Source organism: Poromitra crassiceps (assembly GCF_964638095.1).
Source record: "Poromitra crassiceps genome assembly, chromosome: 10".
Taxonomy (NCBI): Eukaryota; Metazoa; Chordata; class Actinopteri; order Beryciformes; family Melamphaidae; genus Poromitra; species Poromitra crassiceps.
The window spans coordinates 50,116,706-50,143,908 of NC_139631.1; the positions used below are offsets into that span (position 1 = coordinate 50,116,706).

Below are 27,203 nucleotides of genomic sequence, written 5' to 3' on the forward strand. Positions count from 1 at the left end.
CCTTTTCCAACTCAGGGCCCACTTTTATGTCTCAAAAATGTTCGCGGCCCACCTCCGACCCCATAAATACAAAGGCCATATAATGCGTTCTCAGAGCACTTTTTTATTGAAAATTGAACATAAAGGACTGAACTGAATACAGGAGAAACATGTTGGAAGCTCCACAGTCACTAACACAGCACCTGTAACATGTTGCAACACCTTCAGTATTACAGTTTTCAAGGAGCTGTCCACACACACACACACACGCACACACACACACACACACACACACCAATCATTCAAGGAGCTGTCCATCAGCACCACACAGATGTCAGAAATGACAAGCAAGGGGCTGTCTGTAACAGGCTAATTAACAAATGATTAATAAATAACGGTATCCTTCAACAATGGAAAAATGCATTCTCATAACAATTTGACATCCAATATCAGATCCAAACAAAATCCAAATATCAGAAGAAAGCCCATTAAATCGATAGGGTTACAAATAAACACAAACCCAATATAAAGATGATGTAAAGATGAAACTTCAATTCAAGCAAAAGCAATAACATCAAAGAAACAAAAATCTGAAAAACATTCAGAAATTTTTTGAAAAAAAAATGTTTTTTTTGATTTTTTTTCTTTTCAAAAATCATACTTTTTTGGAAATGATTTGGCGGCCCACTTGCAATACCTTCGCGGCCCACCAGGGGGCCGCGGCCCACAGGTTGGGAATCACTGGTGTAAGGTCTGTGTGTTTTGGGCCTAACAGCAAGACCTAAAACCACATAAGAGCCACACCTAAAACCATGTAACAGCCTGGTCTAAAACCACGTAAGAGCCAGACCTATTGACTTCCCTTACAAGCAAAACATACTGTAATCTTCGAAATGCAGTCGGGCAAAAAGCGTGAGCGATTGTCATAATTGATGATAATGTCATCATTGATGCAGGGCGGACTAGACCGCGCAACGGGCGAGCCTAGGAATCGAGCGCGCGTATCGTGCGAGATGCCTAGGATGTTTTAGGCTGATCACAACTGCTTGGGTGACATCACAGTTGGGCAATTACAAATGCATTCAACACACACACACAGACACACACACAACTGCCCGAGTGACATCACTTCCATCACAAATCGTGACTGACACCGCACCGGGCACAGACACCACTTAGCAATTCTTTTTTAATTATTATTATTTCGATTTCCCCGCCATTTCCTCCCCAATTGCACTTAGCCAATTTCCCGCTGCTGCCCCGGTTGCCGCTCCACTGTCTGTCGATCTGGGGAGAGCCGTAGACTAGCACCATGCTTCCTCCAACACATGCACAATTGCCAGCCGCTTCATCGGCAAGACATGGCACGTGGGAGGATCATGCCATTTCCACCAGTTCCCTTCCGCCCCTAACAGGCGCACCACTTAGCCAAATTTTACACACACACACACACACACACACACATACCCGGTATATGAAGTGTTAATTTGCAAAAACAGGTATCTCCGTTTGGATTTTTATATATTGATGTGTTTATACTGTAATTTATTTATTTTTGGGACATTTTTATTGTCATAAATAATCATAACTAAAACATATTCATCTGATAATTTTCACATAAATCACCTCAATAATGTTTTCTATGTGCACTCCAGGGAGTATCAAACAGATGTTTGTTCATTTTAAGAATGGCGTTTACCTGTTTTGCAAATTAACTCTTTATATATATATATATATATATATATATATATATATATATACACACATACACACAAACATACACACATATGTGACCTGCTCTGACCAAATCAGTCGCTTGTCGTGCTGCTTGTCTAGAAACGCGATTTTATCAGAAAATATTGATTTCTGCTCTTTTGGGGTTTCATCAGATTATAGTAAAATAAAGCCTTGGCTTTCATTCTGTGTAAAGATTATTATGAAATTCGACCGCTAAATATACTTTTGAAGCTCTTCAAGGTAGAGTGACAAAACTGAAACTATACACAGGCTGCTGCTTTCTGCGTTCTCACTCAGACTGCTGCAGCCTGAATGTGCAGCCCTGACTCACGTTGCCAGTTAAACGGGTTTGTAAGTACTTGTAAATGGTAGGTTATATTATAGACTACTCTAGGATTTAAAACGCTGTTTATAAGTTTATCAGGGTTGTATTGTGGAGTTTTGTTATTGTTTTGTTATTTTAGACTAGTTTGGGCTGTTAATGTAACGTTTTAACCTCTTAAAAATCTGCCACTTCGGGGGTTATCGATAACGAACATGGCAACCCCCGTCTCCCCCGTGTCTCTCTCTCTCTCTCTCTCCCCTTGAACGCTGCATGCCGCTTAAAAAAGTTATGAATGAAAATGTTCTGCATACTATAGCTTGATCAGCTGGTACGTTTGTGTGCGGGAAAAGTGTTTACTTTTATCTGTCAGGAAAGTTTTATTGGCAGGCTGTGAGGTCCAGTGACAGTCTGTCTGTCTGTCTGCCCGTCCGATTGATATAGTCAGTAATCTGTGCGAAAATTTTGCTTGAATTTTAAATTCAATTCACAGACGGCATTTAGACTGAGCTAATTTTGGATTAATTGCCTCATAGCCTATAGGTTACTTTCAAATGTCTGTCTCTCTGTCTGTCCGTCTACTCCAGAGCAGAAACAGGTCCGCTATAGATTCTTTGTTGCTGTTATTTGTAATAATTATTACAACAATTACAATTAATACTACATTAATGTACAATTATTAGCGTACTACATTAACTCATTGAGCGCCAGCCACTTTTGGAGAACGGACGCTCCCAGAGTTTTCAGAGCGTTTTCAGTGATTTCTCGAGGCCCACAGAATATTGTGTGATATTACTATGTAAACACCGAACACGCACAAAGAACGAGCTGGCTCTATTGTATCATCAGCAAAAAAAAGTTTATTGATACCATTTTCCGTTCTTTAGTTATGAGCCGGAGAAGATAGGTCGTTTTGAGCAAATACAGGCGTTTCAAATTATTAGCTGAGATATTCCGCCTTTTGTGAAATGAAGCATTTCAAGCACATTCACTGAGTCTGAAGATAATATTTTCTGATGTAGTGACGTGGTGTAGTTGTGTGATGCCCTGCGTGCCCCACCCCCCTCTCCCCCCCTCCCCCCCTCAGCTGCAAACTCCTCCCCACACTAACACACAGCCAACACACACCCACTCTATTTTCGGAGCGCTCCGTTTTTGTTCCCAGCGCGACGCGGAAATGCCAAACCGGACTGCAGGGAAAGGTTTGGCCCTTCGGCGTCGGGTGCTGCCTTTCTGGCGGCTAATTGTGTGGATAAACTATGCAGACAGACAGACAGAGGCAGAGGGGGGGCTCAGTTGTGGGAGCGGATTGACTTCTGTTCGCAGCCAACGTCAGCTGCAGACAGAGCAATCTATATGGCTCTGGCTGCAGCATGCATCGGTTTCTCTTTGATCACGGCTTTTTCCAGCTGTTTTCCGGACCTTTCTCTAATCTAGAGAGCACTGTCGCCACCTAATGAGTCCGTAAAATAGGTTATACACCTTCAATAGCTCCCATATTTGTACAGGAGATGCCTGAGGCTTTGATCCACGTCCCACCGTCAAAAAACGCATTTGACGTCGATCGACGTCCTTGGCACTCTACGTCACTATTTACTTTGACGTCGATCGACGTCCTTAGCACTCAATGAGTTAATGTAGCCCTAATAAAAAAAAGAGAATGTGGGTGGGGCGTCAGAGGGTGTCGGTTCTGTCAGTTGGGTGTTACAGAACAGTTGGTATTAATAATAATAATACTAACACTAATAAGAATAATAATTGATCGGACTTAGCGCTTTTCTACGTAGCCTACTCAAAGATGCTTATACATGAATATTTCCCTGGGTTTAAAGGCTACAAAATGTCAGCCCAATCCCACCTGGTGTGTGGGCATGCACACACAGACAACTTCAAGAAAAGATGTTTATGTCTCAGAATTGACGTCAAACTTTGAGGCCGTTTTTTTTCAAAAACATAGTTTGGAAACAGCCGCGACACAGTGTATCTCCCTCAATTTTTGGAATACAAAGATAATATTGATATTCTCAGAAAGCTTACATTCTCCTATTTCCAAGTGTATAAAACTCAAAATGTGTTTTGGGGTCAATGTGACAGATTTTTATAGAGCAGGTCACATATATGCTGGGCGAGCAGGTGGGCGATTTCCATAACTGCACCCATGGCATATCATCTCCAGAGTCTCCACCCTAGAAATCGAACGTGCATAGCGCGAGATTGCTAGTACGGTATATACTGTATACGTATATAATAATACAATATATTTGTTTTGACCCCAGCTTCATATCAGACAGGCATTGAGTGTGTTTGCTGAGTTTGTTGTTGTTGAGTTAGTTTGTTTTGACACAAGCTTCATATCAGGTAGGCATTGTATGCGTCAGATGAGGTGTGTTTGTTTTGGAGGTGTGTTTGTTTTCGTACCCCAATCTTGTCGTCGATGAGCTGGCGGGCGAGGTCCATCTGCTGGGCGGAGCCTCTGAGGGTGAAGACACGGGTGTTTGGGTCGGTAGAGGGGGGCGGGTTCCTCTGCAGCTCCACGTGAGCTCCAGACTGCTGGTTAATACTCTTTATGGTCTCCCCACCTACACACAGACAGGTATTGCCATTTTTCCACATCACCTTAAATGATCTTGAACAGGCAAACCAACAAGATATCATTTTGATAACTCACAACTTTGTTTTATGCACGTGTTATTGAAAACTTAGGTTAAATACGACCAAATAAATGCAATTTCGGCGGAGTTAACAGGTTTTTATTTCCTGTCAGTAGCAAATATTTGAAAGAAAAGACTGTGGAAGAAATATTGCTAATCTATTTAGCAACCGAAATAAAATCTCCTGTGACCCACCTGTGGATCCCGACCCAGTGCTTAGGAAACACTGCAGTCTATAGGACAATCGTGAGGTCATTAGTGAACCTTAACATACCTATTATGAGCTTTAGAGAGAGACCTGACAAGACCACCAGTCTCAGTCTCAGACAGACACACACACACACACACACACACACGCACACACACGCACGCACCATATGGCGTCTAAACACACAGATACTTGACATTTCTATTGCTCCGGCTTTTATTTTGGTGGCTGCCCGACCCATGCACGCACGCACAGGCTGCCGAGTGGTTGATGAGAGGTTTTGAAGAGCAGTGAAATCATTGAGAAACACAAACAGGCAGGCATCAGAAATCAGCGCTCACCCTGTAACGTTCCTTTGAGGAGTACAACAGCACCGAGGTAGGATGAAAGCAGACATCTTTACATGCAGCGATGCATCCTCAGATGTAAAATAACTGAACCAAAAGTCTGTTCACAGATGCAGCTAGTCCTTTTAACAAGCGATACATCCGCGGTCCTCCAAACTGAAAATGTCCGACTGCATACGTCCACGGTGCTCTGATTCCAAACTGCATTTTTCTTTTTATTATTATTGATGATTTCGACATTGCATCACAGTACACCATCTTTAGATACATTGGAGTTTATACAACGTGAGATGATCGATTTAGAATATTGAATTATCAAACGAGACATGGAACATGAATAAACAAAAAAAAAGCAAAAAACAAAAATATATCATACAATATCTAACTATATGAGGGAGATGATATAATATACCAGTATATATATATATATATTAGGGATGTTCATTTAGAAAATTTTCCAAAATCGATAATCGGTGAAAATTAACGATCAATTATCGATCATCGATTTTATTAATACTTAGAAATTTTTCAATATTTTCAATTTTTTTTTTTTTTTTACAAAATTAATGCCTATGGCAGAAAATACGAAAGACAACGTGTTCTCCTCAATGAACTCTTTATTTCAATGTGTCTCCTCTCCAACACTGCTGTCCCCGGCGCATGCCGGTGTGAATTTCCCATGTTTAAAACAGTTTTGTTGGCACAAAGGCCTGTGCCCAGCCAGAAAACTAGAGACTATATGAAGCTCCACCTCACGTTAGTCGGCTGTGCAATGGAGTGGGGCGAGGAGGAACGAATTCCACCCAAACCTAGTCCAAATTTTTTTTTTTTTTTTTTTTTAATAATTAAAAAATCGATTCAAATGCCACAGGATCGATTCCAATCCTTAACGATCGATTATCGATTTTCGATAATTGATGAACATCCCTAATATATATATAGCACTGGTGCGACCAACATTTTCAGTGAACTGCACATGATTTGGTCGCACTTTTTTTGTGAGGGGGGGTATTCTTGTATTGTCTTATATTGTCAATAGGCTAATAAAGGATCCTATTACCTGAATGGCCGGGGAATTATCTAATGTACTCTATTTTAAATGCCGCATTTGTCGAACAAATAACTAACCTGTATCCATACTAAATCAAGTACTTTGTGTCAAAGATAACAGCACTTGATTTAAAAATAAATATAATTCCCAACCGAAATTAGGCTACTTTATTTAAAATGGGTAGTGCATTCATCAATATTACTCACAAAATATAACAAATAATATGATGGATTATTATTCATTAAACAAGGCTAGGTCTTGTTTAGCTCAGTGGCCTTGTATGTGGTTTGAGACTATAAAAATGGGACCCATTGCCTCCCTGCTTGGCACTCAGCATCAAAGGATTGGAATTGGGGGGTTAGATCACCAAACGATTCCCAGCACTGCTGCCGCTCACCATTCCCCCAGGGGATGGGTCAAATGCGGAGAACAAATTTCACACACTCAGGTGTGTGACAATCGTTGGGACTTTACCTTTACCTAGGTCGAATCCTAGCATAGGGCCAGCGCGGAAAAGCGTTGACAAGCCTGTTGGCTGTAGCTGTTAGTGGCAAAAGTATGAAGGATACTTGTCTAACATATTTCATTGCAGGATGATGTTGTGTGTTGGTGTAGGCTACACCTTCAAATCAAATAGCCTACGTGTTTGATTTTAAGATATTTTTTTACCCCAAAAATAAATAGGCTATTTACCCCCGTTTAGCCCAATGTTTTTGTGTCTTTTCATCAATCACCTAAATATCATATATTATATTATCATATATTCTCTTAATTGTATTATATGATCTAATTTGATATCTTATAATGTATAATCTATATATAGATAGATTTATAGATAGCCTATACAATTGGATATGATCAGTGTTGTAGCTACATTACTAAATGTTATTTTAGGGGTAAAAAAAATGAATGAATACTAGACAATCTGTCCCTCACAAACACAACAAAGAAAACATCATCATGCAATCAAATCTGTTTGAAAAGTCTGTAGGTGATTGATGTAATTATGTATTAGAAAACATTAACTTTAGTAAACGCAACCCCCCCCCCCCCCCCCCCCGCCAGATTGCTCGTCTTTCTTGGCGCAAGGCACTCTGGGTATTAGTGCAGTTATGAAAGCAGCGCTACCGCCATTTTTGCCAGAAAAACATTAGCCGGAGGCATTGACAGTGTAAGTCTAGTCTAAGTCAGTGTAAGTCAGTGTAAGTCTAGTCTGTCCAAAATGGCGGATTAGCTGTGTGTTGGAGTCTCAGTTCTTTGCAAGTTCTTTGGCAACAGCTGAGGAGGCACGATGCGCTGGATGCGAGGCGGTGTTGGATAGGTACTTTACAACCTGGATTATTTTGGACGAGAAAACGTCAAACTGGTGAGTAAAGTAAAGCTGGAAAGTGGAAACAAGTTTGCAAAATGCCCTGGAAGGAGTCACGTTTCCTGCATTTCCTTGGCTATACCGCAGCGTGCCACCGAAAGGCTCAGGCTTCCTCGGATTGTTGTGCAGCTGACCAGATCGGCTCGCAGATCGTGTGGACATGTAGGCTCTACGGGGCGGCGCTAGCGCTGGCCCAACTAGCATTATATAGGAATTAAAAGCACCTACCACTGCCAATATCCAACATTCATTAAGAGAAACTGAAAATAATGGAAGAAAGACCCCACATCACTATCCACCCCCTGGTCTGAAACTGCATTTCTGAACGACAGCTCAGATGTGCTTTGCTCTGACCATTTCAGAATGAATTTATGAACACACCCATAGTCAAACATTAACCCATGCTCATATAATCCGGGTGTGGGCTGTAGGCTGAGCATGCATAAGGTTACCTAATAAACGAGGCAGTCGGAAAATGGATTTCTCCGCATTAACTTTTTATTTTCACTTAGTGGGTTCTTTTCTTTGCGCGTTCGCGTTCAGTGGTAACAGATCGCTCCTCGTGTTTCAAGCAACGTGCATCCTCCACATAGATTCTACTGACATGTGAGGTCTCTAGACCATATTTCAAGCAGAAGGCCATTCGTGCATAATCTAATCCGACGTCAGTCAAATTCTAGTATGACGTGGTCAGTCAAAGTCTTAGTATGACGTCCGTAATGACGTCAGATATGACGTCAGTTAATTCTCATATATATAGCAAGGGTTCTACGTCACCTCTCTCTCTCTGGCCGATCATAACAGCAGCTAGCTTCACGGCAGTCCATCTCCCCTGGAGCAGTCTTCCGAAGCGTTGTTTTGCACCATATCTGGAGACCGAATCAGCACCCTCAAGCCTTCTCTACCCGTGGAAATCCCCCGCAGATATTCCCCGCAGATTCCTCAACGCTTCCCACTCCATTTCTGGCATGTCGAGCTCCGAGCCAGAGCAGTCCATGGACAGCGACGACAGCTTAGCCAACGAGACCCTGTTCCAGATCGGCCACGGCGCGTACTTGCTTTCCGAGACGTCTGATGAAGACGTTGGCGAAGCGGCCGGACTACAGGCCGCCAACGCAGCCACGATGAAAAGGCCCGGCGCGCGTTCCCGTGGCACAGGGCGCGCCACTGCGACGGCCCGTGGAAGGAGAGCAGATGACGAAGTGCCGCGTGCGCCCGGACGCCCAAGAACGCGTGCGAGCGTGCCGGAGGGGGAGGCCGCTCGGCGTGGACGTGCGAGAGGCCGCGGACGAAGATCAGCAGAGGCAGCCGCTCCGAGAGCGGGGAGACGCCGGGGAAATACAGGCCGCGGGGCCACCGCGAGACGCCATGTCCTTCCTGGTCACACTGACCTCCAGGCCGCCGCCCCGGAAGCGGAAACGGCCCCATTCGTAGCTCCGCCGAGCCGACAGGGGTCGTCAAGAGCCATTCTGCGGTCCCTGCTAGATGCAAGCATTAAGTCGATGGATGCGAGCAGATCAGTAGAGGCTCGTCTGAGGGCCCTGGAAACCCCCCCCCCCCCCCTTTCCCCCCACGTTCGCCGCAGCCCAGCCGGCGCAGCAGCCGATCCTGCCCCCGCCCACGCAGCAAGCCGACGTGCTCCTCACCACCGCCCAACCCGCCCAGATGAACACCCTGGCGCCCGCCATCCCATTTGGTATGCCTTTTGTTTCTCCCTGTGCCAATGTGTCTCCCAGGTTGAGGTCCCAGATTTTGAAGGGCAGAGACATTAATCTAGTTAGCATACTCCTGCCATCCCCCGAGTGCAAAAGGAAGGTCGCGGGTGACCCAGATGGCCCTGTCTATTTAAAGTCGTCCGACCCCCGCCTGCCCAAAGACCTTTCCCTATGTGACTTCCTGAACACGTTCGGCGTCTACCGCGACGTGATCTGTGAGGTGTACCCAGAGCGCCGCTACGAGCTAGATATATATATAGCGCTAATAGTGGACCTCTACTCCAACCATGGTAAATTATTCTACCAGTATCATAAAGCATTCTCCGCTAAAGCCGCCCTGATGATCACCCGGGCTAATACGCGGCTTAACTGGTCCATTATGGACATGCAGATCTTCACGTCGCTGGTTAGCGGGCGGCCGGCGAACACCTGCTACTCGTGCGGCGAACCGGGGCACTCCGCACAATTCTGCCCAAAGGCGGCCTTTCAGTCCGGCGCCGCCCCCACCCCCACCCCCTCCTGGGCGCCCGACACCAGCGGGTCCTCCCAGGTGCATGCCCATTCCCCCGACTCCCTTTGCAGATATTTCAATGAAAACGTGTGCACATATCCCAAATGTAATTTCCTGCACGCATGTAGCACCTGCGGGGACGCCCATCCCCGCTCCCGCTGGCCGCAAAGGACCCGCCCCCCACCAAACAAGAAATATTGATTTACATTGCGCTGAAAACACCACATGTACTGTAGGTGTCCCTTGTGTTTGATTAAATAAAGCGAGTTGATTGACAATTTACCTGGTCTGTGATCCGATCATCCTATCATTAAACGCCCACTAATAACAATAGTAATGACACAACTAAGAGGAAAAAAAACTAAAAACAAAACATACATGTTAAAAGCCGACAACCTCTGGGGGGAAGATCCGGATCCGGATTCGGATTCCGGACCCCTCATCGTACAATTCGGTTCAGCACTAAGTCACCGAGGCCAAGCCGGGAACCCCTAAGCCACTAAGTCACCAACCCCTAAGTCATCCCCTAAGCCACCAAGTCACCAACCCCTAAGTCATCCCCTAAGCCACTAAGTCACCAACCCCTAAGTCATCCCCTAAGCCACTAAGTCACCAACCCTAAGTCATCCAAGTCCAGCGCCAAGTCGGGAAGTCACTAAGTCACCGAGGCCAAGTTGGGAACCCCTAAGCCACTAAGTCACCAACCCCTAAGCCATCCCCTAAGCCACCAAGTCACCAACCCCTAAGTCATCCCCTAAGCCACTAAGTCACCAACCCCTAAGTCACCCCCTAAGCCACTAAGTCTCCAACCCCTAAGTCATCCCCTAAGCCACTAAGTCACCAACCCCTAAGTCATCCCCTAAGCCACTAAGTCACCAACCCCTAAGGGAACCCCTAAGCCACTAAGTCACCAACCCCTAAGCCATCCCCTAAGCCACCAAGTCACCAACCCCTAAGTCATCCCCTAAGCCACTAAGTCACTAAGTCACCAACCCCTAAGTCATCCCCTAAGCCACTAAGTCACCAACCCCTAAGTCATCCCCTAAGCCACTAAGTCACCAACCCCTAAGTCATCCCCTAAGCCATCCCCTAAGCCACCAAGTCACCAACCCCTAAGTCATCCCCTAAGCCACTAAGTCACCAACCCCTAAGTCACCCCTAAGCCACTAAGTCACCAACCCCTAAGTCATCCCCTAAGCCACTAAGTCAACAACCCCTAAGTCATCCCCTAAGCCACTAAGTCACCAACCCCTAAGTCATCCCCTAAGTCACTAAGTCACCAACCCCTAAGTCATCCCCTAAGTCACTAAGTCACCTACCCCTAAGTCACTAAGTCACCAACCCCTAAGTCATCCTAACCCCTGGAAACAATCTACTCCCCATGGCTTGCTACATCAGGCTCAGGCCTCAGACTTGCCCCAGCGCCAAGTTGGGAAGCCACTAAGTCACCCAGGCCAAGTTGGGAACCCCGTCACCAACCCCTAAGTCTTCCAAGTCCAGCGCCAAGTCGGGATATCACTAAGTCACCCAGGCCAAGTCGGGAACCCCTAAGTCACTAACCCCTAAGTCATCCAAGTCCAGCACCCAGTCGGGAAATCACTAAGTCACCCAGGCCAAGTTGGGAACCCCTAAGTCACTAAGTCACCAACCCCTAAGTCATCCAGCACCTCAAGCGGACGCTCCAGCTGGTCTTCATCAGCTCTCCAGCTACACCCGCCCGGAGCAGGCGGCCATACCGTGGCCCAAAGAACCCTCCTTCCTCAATCGGCGAGCATGGCAACAAACAGTGTCCCGGGCTCCGTGCCAAAATGTCTCGTTGGTGGTGGCTCCCCGAAAAACACAGCGCCCAGTAGGCGCGGTAAATCTCCCGGATCATTTTTGGGGGAGAGAGAGAGTCGAGAGAGAGAGTCAGGGTCAGTCAGAAGGCCAAGTCGTGCGGCGCGCAAGGCCCGACCGAGCTGGGAAGCGCCAGCCGCAACGCAAGTAGGGGGGTCAAGATCGAAGGCCCGACTGAGCTGGGAAGCGCCAGCCGCAAGTAGCCATAAGTCGTTAAAAAGGTCGAAGGCCAGAAAAGTACAACCAATTACTAATGTACCAAGATCGAAGGCCCGACCGAGTTGGGAGCGCCAGCCGCAAATAGCTGTAAGTCGCTAAAAGGTCGAAGGCCAGAAAAGTACAATCAACTACCGGTGCCCGCAGATCTCAATTAACCTCCGGTAATCAGATCTTCCTTTTGGGGATCTCCTAGCCTACGCAGATGCCCTCCTCTTGCCTCAAGAGCAGCGCCACTGGCTAATGGAGTCATGCACCAAAGTATTTGCCATGCATGCCGATTGCTAAATAAAGTTTGTTAAATCCTACCAACTGGCCTCTCATGATTGAAGTGAGGTCTCTAGACCATATTTCAAGCAGAAGGCCATTCGTGCATAATCTAATCCGACGTCAGTCAAATTCTAGTATGACGTGGTCAGTCAAAGTCTTAGTATGACGTCCGTAATGACGTCAGATATGACGTCAGTTAATTCTCATATATATAGCAAGGGTTCTACGTCACCTCTCTCTCTGGCCGATCATAACAGCAGCTAGCTTCACGGCAGTCCATCTCCCCTGGAGCCGTCCTCCGAAGCGTTGTTTTGCCCCACCCACCTCCCCAGTCCGCCACCAACGAGTCGTGACTCCTGATCCCCCACGGGGGGGGGATCTCCTAGCCTACGCAGTAGGGGTCGACCGATTATCGGTTTGGCCGATTATTATGGCCGATATTCAACATTTTGCCGATTATCTGTATCGGCATTTTCATTGGCTGTTTGCCGATATAATAATTTAATAAAAAAATGCGCTAATTTGCAGCTGCTGCGGCTGGAAGGAGCCTCTCCTACAGTACTGTAGTTCCCTCTGTGTGATCTGGAGCAATGTCCCTCCCACAGCGCTATCTGATTGGTTACACATCGAGCAATAGCCTATCAGAGAGCTGCTCAGATGAAATCTGACACCTCAGTGCTCCAGCCTGCACAGAGGCAGGCCGTGGCCGTCTGAGCTGTGCTGCCTCTGTGGAGCGGACAGCGGACTTGACTAGTTGGCTGTTGCGACTGTGTGACAGTCACAGTGTTAAGGTAAAGCTGCAGATATTGCCATGCCGAAGTTGTACTAAAGTTAATATACATAATAATTACCTACGCTGACATTTCAAAAACACCACGATCTTATGAGCGATTCGTATGAAGCGCAGCCTCGCACAGTGCAAAGTGTGTGGAGATAGGTCTGTCTATAAGTGAGAGAGATGAAGCAGTATCATTGAAAATGCGCGCATGCACTTTGTTGCAGTGATAACGATAAGATAACAGATAGGGATGCACCGATATGAAAATTTTGGCCGATGCCGATAACCGATATTAACATTGCTGTTATGGCCGATAACCGATATTTACCGATGTCGATATGATCTGTATAAAACCACATTTTTATGATCATCACATTTTGTACATACTGAAAAACACATGTTAACACTGAATTTGAAAAAGTTATGCATTTCTTTATTTGCAAAGCCTTTGGAAAAGCCCATAAATCATAGATTTACTGCATTATTTCATATCAATGTGAAGAATTTGGCTGATAATGATAACCGATATTAACATTGCAACATCTGACCGATACCGATATGACCGATATGTTAAAAAATCGGCCGATACTGGCCGATACCGATATGATTGCCGATATATCGTGCATCCCTAATAACAGAGATTATTTGTGTACTGATAGCATATATCTTTGAGTAACGTTGGTGCCTGCTGTGCAAGTGCAACTCAAACTTATCACCGTCCACCGCTGTTGAAGAGGGCAAAATAGCCTAGTAACCTCACAAAGCAGTGTATGGGGCACTAGTTTTTAATTCCATAGTAGCGTGCGTGTCCACGGTGTAGCGTCGCTCTTTTTGAATCAAATGGCCATGGTTGTCAGTAGCGAGGCTGTTTTATTGATCCAGTCCGCTGCATGTCCGAAAAATACATTGGCAGGCAGGCATGGCTGGGCAAGCAGAGCGGCTCTCTCTGACTCTCTCTCTGCTTGGAACAAGGAACCGAATAAACTAGGACGAGACATTTCATCAGCGGACTCTAGAATGAAACAAGGAACCGAATAAACGAGGATGAGACATTACATCAGCGGATGCACGGATGAACGTGTTTGTTTCAGTATTCTCCTTTGAGAGCCTGGGGGTGAGGTTAGTGTCAGGTGTAAGCGGAGGGAAACCCTCTATTATTTTGTTACTGTAGTGAGTCGGTGTTAGTTTGTTAAAAGTATAAGTCCACAGCTTTATCTTGATAATGTGCCCAAGTCTCCACTAGATTGAACACACACACACACACACACACACACACACACACACACACACACACACACATACACTTTGATTCATATCAATATTAATAGAGTGAATATTTTCAAATAATATTGTAGTTGGATAAACTGAAGAAAATGAATTTCAACAACGGGTCGTGTTATTCTAAATTTTGACACCAAGATTTAAATTTTTACTGCAAACATATATCGGTTCCAAAATATCGGTTATCGGTGTCTTTCATTGCCGATAATCGATATCGATATCGGCCCTGAAAAACCCATATCGGTCGATCCCTACTACGCAGATGCCCTCCTCTTGCCTCAAGAGCAGCGCCACTGGCTAATGGAGTCATGCGCCAACCACACTTTAAAATGTTTAAAGTTACTTCTCTCCGGCCCCGTCAGAGAGAGACAGACTGTTTATCTTGTGTGACAGAGTGTGAGCGGAGCCCCCGTGTGCCCCGCCTCCTCCATACAGGCAGGCTGCCTCACATGCACATCAGCGAATCATCCTGCATTGGCACCTATGTGACTGTGAAATTTTTTACCATAAAACCCTGTATGTGATTCAGTATTGCAGTTCAGAAACAAGACCACACAGGGACACACACAGAGCCTCACATTCTACATAGGTTCATAGACTGTTCATAGGTTATAAGCTACACAGGGCCCTTCTGCTGACGAGTGGGTCACATGCTTTTTTTCAACGGACACCATTGCTTCCGTGCAGTGCTGCCTTCAATACAAGAAACGACCACGTTATTGAAAATAAGCAAAGCCGTGCTATGCTGTGGTCATGTTTCCGAGTCGTTTTGGACACAACGCTGAAAAACGTCAACAGCCTTGAAACTGCGCATAACATTAAAGTCGAACTGAACCCGTTCGGCGTGTGGGTCGGAGTCCGTTTCAGACTGAAAACATAACTTGTCTGAGATGACAGGTTGAGAGGCGGGTCATAGTATCATGTCGATGATTTTATTTGACAATTCTGAGGACTGGATTGGGCTTTGGTCAATCCTGGCGTGTTCAGCCTCCAAATCGAGTGGGATTCAGCGTGTTGTGGTGCTCTCGTTATTTAGTTTGTTTACTGTTTTATGTACTGTTTCTATGTATTGTAAAGCATCTTTGAGTTCCCCAGAAAAGCGCTATATAAAACGTATGTAGTATTATTATTATTATTATTATTACTGTCGATCCCTGGTTATAGCACCTGAGACGGAGGAGTTAGGCCCAGAAACACCCCACAGTGCCCAGAACCTTCAAACACCATGAGCTACACCACAAGGCAGACCATCAGCACATCGCTAGGTTTTGTGGCCTGCTGCCAACAAAGGAAGTGGCAGCATGAGGGAGCAAGACGTTGGCCACATCCTGATGGGCAGCTATGGTAAAGCCTGATGAAAGGAGAGGTGAAAACTAATCCAGGAAGAGGTTTGTGCAGAGGAGGAGGAAGCTCGATACAGCCAGACCAAAGATCAGCTGGGCAGAAGCACACCAATGAAAGTCCTTAATAAGTCAGTGTATGATGTCCACCCGAGCCGTTCAATCTTGTTCAGCTGGGGCCAGGCGGACTCACCTGCTTGCCAACTCTGCCAGAAAAGGGGATCCTTGGAGCACATCCTCAGCTGCAGTCCAAAAGGTCTTGGGAGAGGGGCGGTATCATTTGCACCATGACCAAGTTCTGCTGGCAGTAGCAGACACCATCTGCACTGGCATCAGCTACGGCAAGCAACCCCCAGCAAAGTGCACCATTGCCTCTGTTCAAGCAGGGGAAAGGTCTCTGCCCTAGCCAAAGGCCCAGGGTGGTCTGCTCACAACAGCAAGAGACTGACAGTTCCTGGTCGACCTAGGGAGACAGTCGAGGTTCCCAGACACCATCGTAGCTACCACACTCAGGCCATACATGATTTTGCTGTCCGTGGCAACCAAGTTGAGTCGTTTTGCTAGAGCTAACTGTCCCTTGGGAAGATCGAATTGAGGAGGTGCAAGAATGGAAGAGAGCGAAGTAGTTCAGGACGGTTTAACGAGAGCCAGGTTCCGTTTAGTTCTCGTCTGGCAGCTGAGTGATGGAAGCATAGGTGGAAGGCCGCTGTGAGCCAGTTGAAGCGGGCTGCAGGGGTCCTGGGACTCCTGCGAGTCTGTGGGCTGCAAAGAAGAAGAGCCATCAGGAACATCTTGGAAGCTGCTGAAAAGGCTTCCCGTTGGCTCTGGTTCAAGAGGGGTGACACGTGACGCAATGTGCTACCTGGACAACGGGATTCTGGACCAAAATATTTGATTGGTACTCTAAGGCTTACAAAATAACCCTCCAGCCAAAGGCAGAACTCGCCATCTTCGGCTGCTCGGAGTCATCTCTGAACTTCCCTACAGCTGTGCAACAGACTAACACAGGGGACAACTGTTGCCAAAAAACTCATTCTGAAGGAATGGAAGTCCTCCTCTTCAGTGTCTTTCCACTATACTATCTCACTGGTTTAAATAAGCAATTTGATACTTTCTGTTTTTGCTGACCAGAAATTCTGTGCAAAAAATAATAATCGCCTGGGTCGATTTCGTGCAATAAAGAAATAACCGCCTGACTCCAATTGCTGCCTGGTCTCCTTTAACTGCCTGGGGTCAGACTCGATTTAGCATAATAAACGCCCGGGCCCTTATTTGAAGTTTTACGGTATGTAAAAACTGTTGTCTGTTTAAAAAAAAAAAAAAAAAAAAAAAAAAAAAAGCAATTCTCTGGCGGACCACCAGGCGGAGCAGTTTGGGAACCAATGCTTTATGGTAAGGAGGCTGTGCTCGGAGTGCTCCTCTTTCAAGGACCGCACCTGACGTTTAAGTGCTCTTGGCGGCTAGTGTTTTTTGGCGGAGCGCTCTGAAAAAGCTGAAAAAAGTTCAACATTTGGAGGAAGAGCACGCTGCTCGTAAATGTCACTCGAGGTAGGAGACCTCTTCTCCTGCCATGGGGATCTTCAACCTCCGCTGCTGCCAGAATTACCCAAAAATCTGGCTTTCATGTTTACAGTGCGAATAAGCAACAACATCAAACAGACAAAACCAGCTGGCTACCGTCTGTGTGATCGTTGCGTCCTGAACACAGTACAGCATGCGACTGCAGGGAAAAACAAAACAAAGGTCACAAAAACGCTACATGCGCAATGGAAGCGCTCTCGACATGATTTCCAAAGCGTTCTTATGTGAAATACACACGTCCTATGTGCACGGCCGCTTAATCATCAGACCGATAGACTCTGGCTTTCCAGATTGGCTACTAACTGTCTGTGCACTGTGTCTGAGCGCCTTGAAAGCCATCTGGGCATTCATATTTCTGATATCTAAAGTAGAGGTCTTCACGGGTCTACTCGGACCCTAGGACCCGGGACCCGTTCCGAGACCCGGGTCCGGGTCCATATTTCTTATGGTCAATTACGGTCCCCACGGGTCCGGGTCTATTTATCGCTATGTGTAATAAGAGTGGATCCGAGAAGACCCGTGATCAGCGCTGATCACGAGAGAAACGCATCAAAACAGCGCACGTGAGGCTTGTTGTCACAAACTGCAAGTAAATCCATAGAGAAAATAAGTAGCAAAGAGCGTTCCCATCTGCAACGAAAATTACGTTACTTCCTCGTTTACATGTATTGTGAGCGCATGGGTACACATGCGTCTCAGGCAAACAAGGAAGTGATTTTCGTTGCAGAGAGGTAACCCTCTTGGAACCACTCTTGCTGGTTCCTCTCGCTATGGATTTACTTTGAAAATGACAGTTTCGCGTACTTTGGATTATTATTTGATGATCACATGGTGAGTACACAAGTCACAACATGTATGTGATTGTTTCTAGCGCTGTTGTGTGTGCTTTTGGGGGAATGAACGGCGGTAGCATATTAGAGACTGCCACACTACTGTACTATCTAACTAGCGTTAACAATACTAGCAGCCCCCATGTATCACTGTGAAACGCACTTTCTAATGCACGCCACGCACAGTGAAGATGTTGGCGGCGTGTCCCTTCGCATTTAACGTTAGCCAGGGGACTTTTCAGTCATGCATCTGCATGCGTCTCAGATTTCTAATAATATACGGGTCCACACGGGTCCGACATTTATCGGTTCTGAACGGGGCCGGGTCTCAGATTTCTAATAATAGACGGCTCCACTCCGGGTCCGGGCACAAATGTCCCGGGTCCATTAGGGTCCGGGTCCGTGATTTTGGACCCGTGAAGACCTCTAATCTAAAGCGCTCCGCCAGGAACCTTCCCTGTGGACACAGCCCCTTAGTGTGCAAGAAAAAGAAAAGATAAGAAAAGAAAAAAATACTATCAAGCATGAAGGGGGGCGGGGGGGCTTGTATTTGTGGGGAGGAGGCTCACTGTTTGGGGGTGGGGCTTGTTGGTCGTACCTTTTCCGATGACCAGGCCACACTTGTCAGCAGGGATGGTGTAGGTGAGCTCCTGCAGGGGACCAGGCGAGCCCATGGTCCAGTCCCCACGACCTCTGACCCCCCGACTCCCGCGCAGAGAAGAGCCAAACCCGTCACGCTCCTAACACACACACACACACACACACACACACACAATTTATATAATTTGTTTATAAAAATTGTTTATGACAGATTCATCTTTTAGACTTATTTCTACAAAGATTACTACAATTCTTTGATTCCAGCTTCTTAAATGTGAATATTTTCTGGTGTCTTTAGTGTTCTATGAGAGTAAACTGATTATCTTTGAGTTGTGGACTGTATGGCAGGACAAAAGAAGACATTTGGGGATGCCATTTTGGGCTTTAGGGGAAAGTGATCGACATTTTTCACCCTTTTGTGACATTTTATAGCAGGCAGTACAGTATCTAGCGACCATTTTGCCTTTTTATTTATTATTCCAATGATGACATTTTAGCCGATAAATAGCCCCCGAAAATACGGCGCCAACTTGGCTTTGTTTTGCATTGGAAGCGGAGCATTGTTGTTGCGTGCTCGTGACGTCACAAGCAGCTGCCTGCGCATGTCGTATAGAGCGAAACAGGGCTGCACCAGTGTGGCTGTTCACAGTTCCAGATGATAACCAAAACAACGCTATTGCAATTTGCAATACATGCCCTGCAAGGTTTCAGAGATGAGGGGAAAGTCTGAGCTGGCAAACCAAACGTGGGGAAGAGGCAGCGGATTTATTTAGCGTTAACATACAGTCAATGGCGTTAACGTTAGCTGTTGTGGTGGCTAACGTTTGCTAGCTGGTTGTGGCCTACCTAACGCTAGTTTAGCAGGCAGCGGTCCTCAAGCTTGTTGTGACCAAACACACCCGCATTTAAAGCACTTCATACTCCCAGAGCTGGCATAAACTATAGAGAACCCCATGCTTTACCCGAAATGAAATGTCCAGGGTTTGTGTCTTAACTCCAAAAGAAACCCGCTAATGTAACGTTAGATGGAAGCTAACGTAAGCTAATGTAACTAGCTGCCCATCACTTCAAAAGAACTAGCCCCAATGCAAAATTCAGACAGACCATTTAGTTGCCAGTAACATGCCAATAAGGGGCTAAATTGCTATGCCTTTTGTGTTTTATCTGCAGACTAAGCAGCTATAGGCTTTCAATTCTATAAAAGCCTTTATTTTTTGTATTGACTATTGAGTGATACACTTTACTAAAACAATCATATTATATCAGAAATGTTGTCTGTTTTGTGTTCACAATAGTGATGTCAGTTAGATTTGGTTAGGAGGTATGGAATATTAAATCATCCATCTTTGCTCACTACATCTGCCCTTGCTTTCATTCTTTCTTTTTTTGCCCCAGGTGTGCATAAAATACAGGTCAAGAACTTTTTTTTAAATACAAAAATGTGAAATAATTATCGGTTTATCGTATCGGTTATCGGCCAGGAGAAGCATATATTTATCGGTTATCGGATCGGCTGTAAAAGTCCATATTGTGCATCCCTATTAGATAGCAAACTAACATTATGATAGGCAGCCTCAGCAGCTAAATGTTAGCTGACAAAACCTCCATGAACCGATAACACAGCCCCGAATCTAGGTTCCCCCCCCGACGTCATTGACTGTATCAGCTAGCGAACCAAACATCAGCATGTGTTGTTAGTCTTCTTCGTTGGTGTTTAATGGCTGAAGGAGCGCCTGGGAAGCGAGAGGCAGGCTCGTGAACGCGCATCCACCAATTTTTCCCGGAAAACTCTACTCGTGATGAGCAGAATCACACAGGCATCGCTTTCGAATGGCTGAATGCAGAGAGAAGTGGCTGGGCTGATGTTTTTAAGTTACGACGAGTCGACGTCGACTCGTCAAAAAAAAAAAAAAAAAAAATTGACGGTGGGACGTGGATCAAACCCTTTTACATTTCCTATAAAAATATGGGAGCTATTGAATGTGTATAACCTATTTTACCGACCCATTAAGTGGCGACAGTGCTCTCCAGATTAGAGAAAGTCGAGTAAAAACAGCAGGAAAAAGCGTGAGGAAACCATTCTCATGAGAATGGTTTGGCGAAAACGCTTTCGCGCTGGGAGCTGGCGCACAACGGTGGGGGATTCCAAAAATAGACTCTGGGTGCAACACACTTTGAAACACGCAGCAGAAAGCCCAGAATTGCACGCAGCTTCATCCCAGCTCACAACCGAAACCCCAGAAACGAGCGAGCCCGATCCAGACTCGCCCGACGAGCGGCCGCCAGGCAGCACAGACAGGCAGCAGAGACTCGCCTGTGACACACGCTGCAGAGCCACCAGAGACACACCCACGGAGGGAGGAGTTTGCGGGGTGCTGTGGGGGTGCTGTTATATTGGAGGAAATTACTGTTCAGAACTATTGTTTAGATGTCTGATGTCTCACTGATGCCAAAAATAAATGGTTAAAGTGACTGTTCTGCCTGTTCTATCGAATTTCACAAAAATGCATTTATCTCAGCTTTCCTTCTCAGATGCTGAAACCATGCTGTATTCAACTGCTAATGCCTACATAACAGAACATGATATTTTGTGTTCACAAAGTCCTAGCAGAAAATAATCCTCGGCTCTTGAAAGATGAGCCAGAATCCTCAAAAAACCCCATTGGCAGAAGCTACCTACTGTATTGGATAAACTGTTGGCAGTGAATGTGTTAACAGCAGACATAGTGGGGCTAAAAAAATGCACTTTCAATGTAAAATTGGTCGCTTCCGGAAAGAACCGCCAAAATTTGCACAAATACTATACTTGTTATTTTGATAAAAGTCATTAGCCACGCAAAAATCTCGATCTTTCCAAGATGGCTGCCATTTCCCACCCCAAAAACACTATTTTGGGGGCAACTTTGGGTAGAATTGTCCAATACGAATGATCTTGTTATCAAACCATACATTTATGACCACAGAGAAGCCAGATTTGTTCCATGTAAATTTAAAAATGGGTGCCATTTCAAATATGGCTGCCATTTCAGCTATTTTTACCATAGGATTTCACTGTCCAGGGCGAGTTTGATGATTCTGGTGTCAAATGACAATTAAAAATTATACATCAGAAATCATTTGTATATCTCCTTTTGCATTTACTCTGCATATATTTTCAAAGTAATGTGAAAATATGCATAAACAACAGTATTTTAGCACAACTTTAGCAAAAGAGTTTTGTTATTGGTATACTGCTAGGCTTGGGGGGGGGGGGGGGGTTTGTTTAAAATATTACCCCCCCCCCCCACACACACACAAAAGTGCTGCCCCTTTAAATCGGCTGTCACTGCGCTGCCAGCTGTCATTTGGTGGTCGCTTGGTTTGCCAACTTCTGTCTAATCTACTAAGAAAATTCCTAAACTACATTCTGTGTCTGTAAGTAATAAGTTACATACATTTTTAGATATTTACCGTCATGTGATTCTCTCCTTTGATACTGTATACTTGAAAACTTGAAATATTTCTAGTTTGTATTGTAACCAAATAATCGCTCCCTGTGAAAATAAAATGTCAATGTCCTATACATTTCTAATAAAAGTTGTGCTAAAATACTGTTGTTTATGCATATTTTCACATTACTTTGAAAAGATATGCAGAGTAAATGGTAAAAGGAGATATACAAATGATTTCTGATGTATAATTTTGAAATTTCCATAGTTAAAAACCTGTCATTTGACACCAGAATCATCTAAATCGCCCTGGACAGTGAAATCCTATGGTAAAAATAGCTGAAATGGCAGCCATCTTTAACACATTGAGTGCCAGCGACGCCAAATGGCGTCAGGAGAAATTTACCGTAGGCTGCCAGCGACGCCAAATGGCGTCAATAACTCCAAATTCATATTTTGACGGGGGAATGTCGATCTAAGCCTCTTACATCGCCTCTTACAATATGGGAGCTATTGAATGTGTCTAACCTATTTTACAGAACCCTTAGGTGGCGACAGTGCCCTCCCGATTAGACAAAGGCCAGGAGAAAAGAGAGAAGAAGTCATGAGGAAACGGAAATCGCCATTGATATGCTTGAAGCATAACGTCGTTAGCTGTGCCTGTGAACAGCAGTCATCTGCTGCCACAATTGAGCCCCATCCGTGTCCGCTGCGATAGTCCATCCATATGATTTAGTTGCCGACACGGCGACACCAGCGTCTTTATGAAAAGTTACATTATTCTCAGCTGGGAGCCGAGGACACGCTGTAAAAAAGCGGGGGGTGCAGGCAGCTGACTTTTCAGTGCAGATCAAACTCAGAGCAAACCGCAGCAGAGCAGAGACACTCGACTCCTCCCACCACGGAGGAGGAGGGGGGTGGGGCACGCAGGGCACTAACAGCATACAACCATTGACAGTACACACACACCCAGGCAGCAGCAGGCTCGATGTTTGTTCAACTCAAAGCAGAATTCATTCTGTCGCCTTTCTAACATAAAGATGTGATTATCTCAGAAACTAATTTGAGCATGCTCTTTTCGGTCGAAAACACTCTTTTTCAGAGGGGTGTATTTCCAAAATGGAACGGTTTATAAACACAGTTGTTTTTTTTAAATGAAACAGAAGGGTTCAAAGTTTCATTGAGGCTATTGGTTGTCCATATAAGAGGAACACAAAAAATGATATGGCTATATTAAAATGCATTGCGGCCTATGTGGCACAGTACAGCAACCTTTTGCCCAAGGGCCGTGGCACTCAAAGTGTTAAAATGGTAGCCATTTTGAAATTTTCATGGAATAAATCTGGCTTCTCTGTGGTCATAATGTATGGTTTGATAACAAGATCATTCATATTGGACAATTCTACCCAAAGTTGCCCCCAAAATAGTGTTTTCAGGCTGGAAATGGCGGCCATCTTGGAAATATCAAAATTTCTGCGTGGCTAATGACTTTTATCAAAATAACAGCCCACAAGGAGTATTTGTGCCAATTTTGGCGCTTCTTTCCGGAAGCGACCTAAATGTGCTGTTTTGAGCCCCACTAACACCAGCTGATCCAATTTAAAGTCACTCACCGTCTTCATTATTCCAAGTCTAGGTTGCACAAGATCTACCCTGCTGTCTCACCGCTGTGTGACAGGTGTCAGGTGTCAGAGGGTACACTGTCCCATGCTTTTTGGTTTTACCCTTCTCTATCTGGATTCTGGGCCAAATATTTGATTGGTATTCTAAGGCCTATAAAATAACCCTTCAGCCGGAGGCGGAGCTCGCCATCTCCGGCTGCTCTGAATCCTCTCTGCTCCTGCCTACGGCTGTGCAGCAGTCTTTGACACAGGGGACGACTGTTCCCAAGATACTCATTCTGAAGGAGTGGAAGTCCCCCTCTCCACCTTCCTTTCAACTGTGGCTGACGGACATGATTTTGGTCGTGCGCATGGAAAGACAGGTTCCTGAGGACCAACTCACTTAGGAAGTTTGAAACTATTTGGGACCCGTTTATGGCCTACAAACATAGATGTGTGTGTGTGTGTGTTGCCTGTGTGTTGCCTGTATGTTACCTGTATGTGTGCGTGTATATGTGTGTGTTACCTGTGCGGTCTGGATGAGGTCATTGATGAGGTGAACAGCATGCTGGCAGCGGTCCGGCTGACCCATCACCATGGCAACACGCTCTGGACTGATGCCATCATCTGGACACACACATGCACGCGTGCGCACAAACACACAGGGTGGGTTTTACAATCTAGATGTCTTCAAACATCCAAAACTGCATTTTTAAAGGCTGTATGTGTAAGAATCAGAAATTGCTTCTCATTACTGACACTATTAGCGTAACTGCGGTCAGCGACATGGATGTTGCATTGGCTGCTTCGTAATGTTAGGTGATGAATTAATTTGCAAACGGCACAAGCCAACCAGCCAGAAGCCGTGGGAATCTGGGTAAATTCGCTAGCTATTTTAGCTAGATAACAGTTTGTCTGCGTTAGCAAGCAACCTAACATGATCTAACATTAGCCTGCTAAAACCACAATATCACAAAATATTTGTCAGTCATTTTCTTCTGCAGATAGTTTAATGGTAAAAAGCTCAAACAACAAGCTAACAAGCTAAAACAAGGTAAAAAGTTCCCTTGTGAATCGAAAGCACGGCTGATGTTGACTCTAGTACCCCCCCCCCCCGTTAGCTCGTGCTGCAGCCTGTTGGATGTTCTTCTCGGTTTACTGCTCGAGCGCTGTACAAAAGAGGCGAGCTCGGATGCCTGTGTCTGTCTGCCGACTCACATCCTTCACATAGACGTCAGCCCACAGGCTGTTATAGGCTAAGGAAGAAGTCAGGGAAGGTCTCATAAATCACTCAAAATCACAATTATTGCATATTGCTAATTAGTACCTTTAATGTGAACAAACCTGCTTTAAATTGGATTCGGACCCCGGCGTCGTTCTGGATTTTCTTAATCATCTCTCCATTCCTGCCAATCACAATGCCAACAGCAAACCTGGGAACTGGAACCTGAGAGAGAGAGAGAGATGCCGCTTTTCTTATAGGCACATTTAAACAGTGTGTAAATAGGCAAACGGTGTGTGTTAAAAGCTGGGGCCGTACTAATCATGAGCCCAAAATGTAAATTCAAATTTTCTTTCCTTCACCACACTCATTCATGGCCAAAGACGTCTTTGACGTGTTATCAGGAATAGCCCTCACGGCCAATGACGTGTTTGACGTGTTTTTGTTTTTATTAGTGCAGCGCGTAGTTCAAAGACTTCCCCAGCCTGTGACATGTTATCAGGTCCCTAGCCTCAAAAACAAAGCCGACAACACGCGATCAAACACATACCGCAGCTGTTGTTTTGAAATGAGCAGGAGGAAAAACAGAAAACAGAGAAACGCGCTTCCTTGTGCAGGGAGGAGAAACGCCATTGAAACGCCCCTTGGCGTGCTGCACGAGCTGGTCGGCTTGCTGCAGGGCAGCGGACATCGATCAGTTGTTCGCGGTAGTCAAACCCGTGACCAACATGATCGATCCTGGTCCCTGGACCCCGTTCCTGTGTCCCAGCCCGAAAGAGACGAGACGGAGTCACAACTTTGTGAGCAGGAGAACAGCAGCCTTGCCACAGAAATGGCTTTCACACAGAGCCAAGCAGCACGGCCACTTTCCTGTCGAGGGCGAGGAAGACTGGACTCCAATGCGACAGGACCCGGATGATCTCGCGGTAAGGAGTGTGTGTGTGTGTGTGTGTGTGTGTGTGTGAGACTACACTGATCTCTGCATTCTATTCTATGATCACACTCCCTCACACTGAGTAAACTGTATTGTTGAATGTAAAAAAAGCACTTCATGTATATATATATATATACTGTATATATATTTTTTTTTTGTCATTTGTGTCATAACGAATAATATATACATGTCTGATGTCAATACAGTTCAAAATAAAAGAATTGAGAGAGAGTTCTGCCTGAGATTGTGTCTTTTACAAAAATGCCATTTTCTGCTATTTCTCTTCTCAGAGAGACCTTTTTGGTGAAAACAGGGTGTATATAAATGGCTATAAGTAGAGTACAGAACATGCTAAAAGCTCACTTTTTTTTCCCTGGTGAACCCAGAGACGTACATCTTCATTTTGAGGTATTGCAAATCACTTTGGTGCTAATAGATAATTTACTGTGGGTCTTGAAAAATGACCAACAATTATGAAAATCTTTGGCCTGTGCTAAATATTGGCAGTCCTAAACTGGCCATGAATGAGTTAAAGGGACTGCAGTTCACATTAATCAGATCGATTTCAGTTCGTGCACTTTAACGATGAATCCTACACGCATGCAAAAGTTAGCCACAGAGTTCCACCAGTTTCTGTGTTTGGACAAATCTTATTCATCTTATATGCTTCCTTTAGGTCATTATTATTAGGAAAAAAATAAATGATCATTGTTATGCAGATGATACACAATTACATCAATTAATGAAGCCAGATGAAATTAATCCGTTAACTTAAAACATGTCTTAGGTCGCTTTCACATATAAGCGGTTTGGTCCGCTTTAAACGCGGCAGAGTTCGTTTCCTCGGATAGTGCGCTTCGTTTGGGGTGGTGTGAAAGCGAACCGGACTAAACACAAGAGTGCCAGTGCATTTGATGCACTCATGCAGTGCATCATGAGTAGAAGATTTTAGAAGGGAGCAAAACAAACTAAGAAAAAAACACGTGTACTACAGTACCTGCGCACCGCGTGACGTACGTCGTCATAACAACAACACATCGTTTCTCAAAAGCTTTCTCCTTCGGTACGTAGGCTCGTCTCATCTGCAGAATGAAATGTTCAACAGCTTTCTGCCTCATCTGCTGCTCATATTGGGCACATTCTTGGCAAATATTTATTTGATAGTAACACCAAAGAAAAACCAGAAATCCCAATATTGCAGGTGGTGTTGCTCCATGGTTTGTGTGTTGCGGATTCACTTGTGTTGTTCAGTCGGCCCTCAGCCAGGCAAGAAGCCTGCTGAAGAGAGGAGATATTTCCCTTCTCTATTCTGTCCAATAGACGAGTGACAGTTTCGACCATGTGACATTGTTCAGAAAGTTTGGTGCTTGTGACAAATTGTTGTGTGAAAGAGAAC

The 27,203-nt window shown here is 45.2% G+C and overlaps 1 protein-coding gene across 4 annotated transcripts in view; it reads right to left on the reverse strand.

The window, feature by feature from the left end:
* LOC310783885 (far upstream element-binding protein 3-like) overlaps window positions 1-27,203 on the reverse strand; it is a 208,407-nt gene that overhangs the window by 57,732 nt on the left and 123,472 nt on the right. For all 4 annotated transcript variants that reach the window (XM_083644796.1, XM_083644797.1, XM_083644794.1 and 1 more), the window contains exons 10-13: window positions 24,996-25,098; window positions 24,178-24,278; window positions 18,621-18,762; window positions 4,457-4,617 (exon numbers count right to left, since the gene is read on the reverse strand). In XM_083644796.1, coding sequence (XP_083500922.1) covers window positions 4,457-4,617; window positions 18,621-18,762; window positions 24,178-24,278; window positions 24,996-25,098 — 507 coding nt within the window. The remainder of the gene's footprint in view (window positions 1-4,456; window positions 4,618-18,620; window positions 18,763-24,177; window positions 24,279-24,995; window positions 25,099-27,203) is intronic.